Consider the following 2,708-nt stretch of genomic DNA (forward strand, 5'->3'; position numbering starts at 1 on the left):
AGAATGCTGACTTTGTGAATTACCTCCCTTTTTTTTCCTTAGACTGTTTAAAATAGGAGTGCTGTATAGTGCAAACATCTTCGAAGTGTTTTCAGGTGTAAATATTCCAAAACTTGACTTTGATGTGTTCAAGGTCTGCTTTGTTTCCCTCTAGGTTAGTCGTAGGTTTGTAACAAAGAGCCAGATCGGGCTGAGTAAGTCACTTGTGGAAGTTAATTGTTCACAGTGAAAGCTGGTCTGGCTCATTTTGCCTCCGTCGCAGGAAGAGACAGAGGTGGTGTGCTGGATCTGCGTTCTAAACCAAGCATTGACGCGACTTTAATTTTGATCAGATGTCTCTCTTCAGGGCATTAAAGAAAACCTGCTCAGTAATCAAAAAGAGCCTCTTCTCTAGAGAAACGTAAGAAAAAAAATTAATGCATTTTACAGAAATAAAGTACTAATATAAAATTTCAGCTTGGTCAAATTTCTTTTGCAGGCTATCATAAAAGAAGCCTACTTCTCCATATTTGGCAGTCACCAGAATCAAAGAATGATTTTTTTTTTTTTTCCTGGAAAAAAGAATACAAAATTATTTGTAATGTTAGATATTGTATAATGGTAACTTTATATTCCAACTGTTTTTATTCACTGCTGCTGTGTTTATGCCTTCTCTCCATCAACGTTTTCAGATGTTTTTCAGAACCAGTTATGTGCTTTAATTTCATTAAGTAACAGTCTTCTTTTATTCCCTTCTTAGGACTGAAGCAGTGAGAATGGAAACCACTAAGATTAATATGTCCCGTGTCCCGCTGGTTAACGGAGGCATCGACACTGCCATGCTCAAGGCACACAAACCCCGTGTGATGTCCAAAAGCGGTCACAGTAATGTGCGGATAGACAAAGTCGATGGCATTTACCTACTCTACCTTCAAGATTTGTGGACTACAGTTATAGACATGAAGTGGAGGTACAAACTCACCTTATTTGCTGCTACCTTTGTTATGACCTGGTTCCTCTTTGGAGTTATCTACTATGCCATTGCATTCCTTCATGGTGATTTAGAAATAAACAAGTTCACCCCAAAGCATGAGCCATGTGTCAAGAACGTAGACTCTTTGACTGGGGCATTCCTCTTCTCCCTGGAGTCACAGACGACCATCGGCTATGGATTTCGTTTCATTACAGAGGAGTGTCCTCATGCCATTTTCTTACTTGTGGCCCAACTGGTCATCACAACCTTGATTGAAATCTTCATCACAGGTACCTTTCTGGCCAAAATTGCAAGACCCAAAAAAAGGGCAGAGACTATTAAATTCAGCCACTGTGCAGTCATTACTAAACACAATGGAGAACTTTGCCTGGTGATCAGAGTAGCAAATATGAGGAAGAGCCTTCTGATACAGTGTCAGTTGTCTGGGAAACTTCTTCAGACATATGAAACCAAAGAAGGGGAGAGGATCCTGCTGAATCAAGCCAGTGTCAAGTTCAACGTTGACTCCTCTTCAGAGAGTCCATTTCTCATTTTGCCTTTAACCTTCTACCATATTTTGGATGAAAGCAGCCCTTTGAGAGATCTCACACCTCAAAATCTCAAGGAGAAGGACTTTGAGCTCGTGGTGCTCCTGAATGCCACGGTGGAGTCCACCAGTGCTGTCTGCCAAAGCAGGACTTCCTACATCCCCGAGGAGATCCACTGGGGCTATGAGTTCGTGCCTGTGGTTTCTCTCTCTCCAAATGGAAAGTACGTTGCGGATTTCAGTCAATTTGAGAAGATTAGGAGAAGCACAGATTCCACTTTTTATAGTATGGACTCTGAAAAACAAAAACTAGAGGAGAAATACAGGCAGGAGGATCAAAGAGAGAGGGAACTGAGAACGATGTTGTTACAGCAGAGCAATGTTTGATGGAATGGACAAACTATTCTGATTAATCCTCTCTACAAACTGAAAAAACATACTTTCTGTGCTGTGTGTCTGCTATGAAACCAGCAGTGAAGTCTTTTTCAGCAAATAGCTTCAGTGTATAGTAAACCTACCCCTTTGTTTGTTTGGCTGAGTTGTTAATCAAGTATTTTGTAATACGGCAGGATTTCTTTGTTCATGATCGTGACTTATCAAAGTTGGATTTGCATTAAGTCTCTGCCTTATACCACCACTGAAAGCAGACACACCACTTTCCATTTGGAAAGTTAAACTGGATGCACTGTGCTGGTTCCTTCAAATATTTATTTGACATGGTTTTACTGTGAACATGCATTTGCAGAGACAGCACACAGTACTGCTAGAAGAAAATATGCTCCTTTAAAAAATGTATATTTAAAATGTATATTCTTGTACCAGCTATTGCCTTCACAGCGATTCCTGGCACTGAAAGTAAGTTGATTGGAGAGACAAATGGTTGGACGTGGGAAGATCCTGCAGGGAGGTGATAAACTCCTTCTTAAATCTTGAAGGAGGGTGACAGAGTAGTCGTGCTGGGTGATGAGGAAGGGAGCTTGCTCTCTGTCTCTGCTACTTAGAGCTCATTTTGTGATCACTCGCTTTTTTAACCTTGTTAATGCCTGATTCATATATAGCAGCAAAAAGGAGAGTTGAGGGCAAGATACACAGAATCATAACAGTAATCAACTAAGGTTAAAGCTGTCTTTGAGACACCTGTTTTTTATCCAATGTAAATAGTTTGTGATAGCAGCATAACAATACATTTCTACAGATTGCTTGCTTTGC

General features: G+C 40.4%; 1 protein-coding gene across 1 annotated transcript; it reads left to right on the forward strand.

The window, feature by feature from the left end:
• Positions 1–332: 332 nt before the first annotated feature.
• On the forward strand, positions 333–1,909 carry KCNJ15 (potassium inwardly rectifying channel subfamily J member 15; the record flags this gene model as incomplete). The annotated part of the gene is made up of 2 exons (XM_081999060.1): positions 333–400; positions 740–1,909. 2 exons carry the CDS (start codon positions 333–335, stop codon positions 1,884–1,886), a joined length of 1,215 nt encoding a protein of 404 aa, XP_081855186.1. The 3' UTR covers positions 1,887–1,909.
• Between the last annotated feature and the right edge of the window lie 799 nt (positions 1,910–2,708).

This window comes from Phaethon aethereus (assembly GCF_964289735.1).
Source record: "Phaethon aethereus genome assembly, chromosome: 1".
In the NCBI taxonomy this organism is placed as follows: Eukaryota; Metazoa; Chordata; class Aves; order Phaethontiformes; family Phaethontidae; genus Phaethon; species Phaethon aethereus.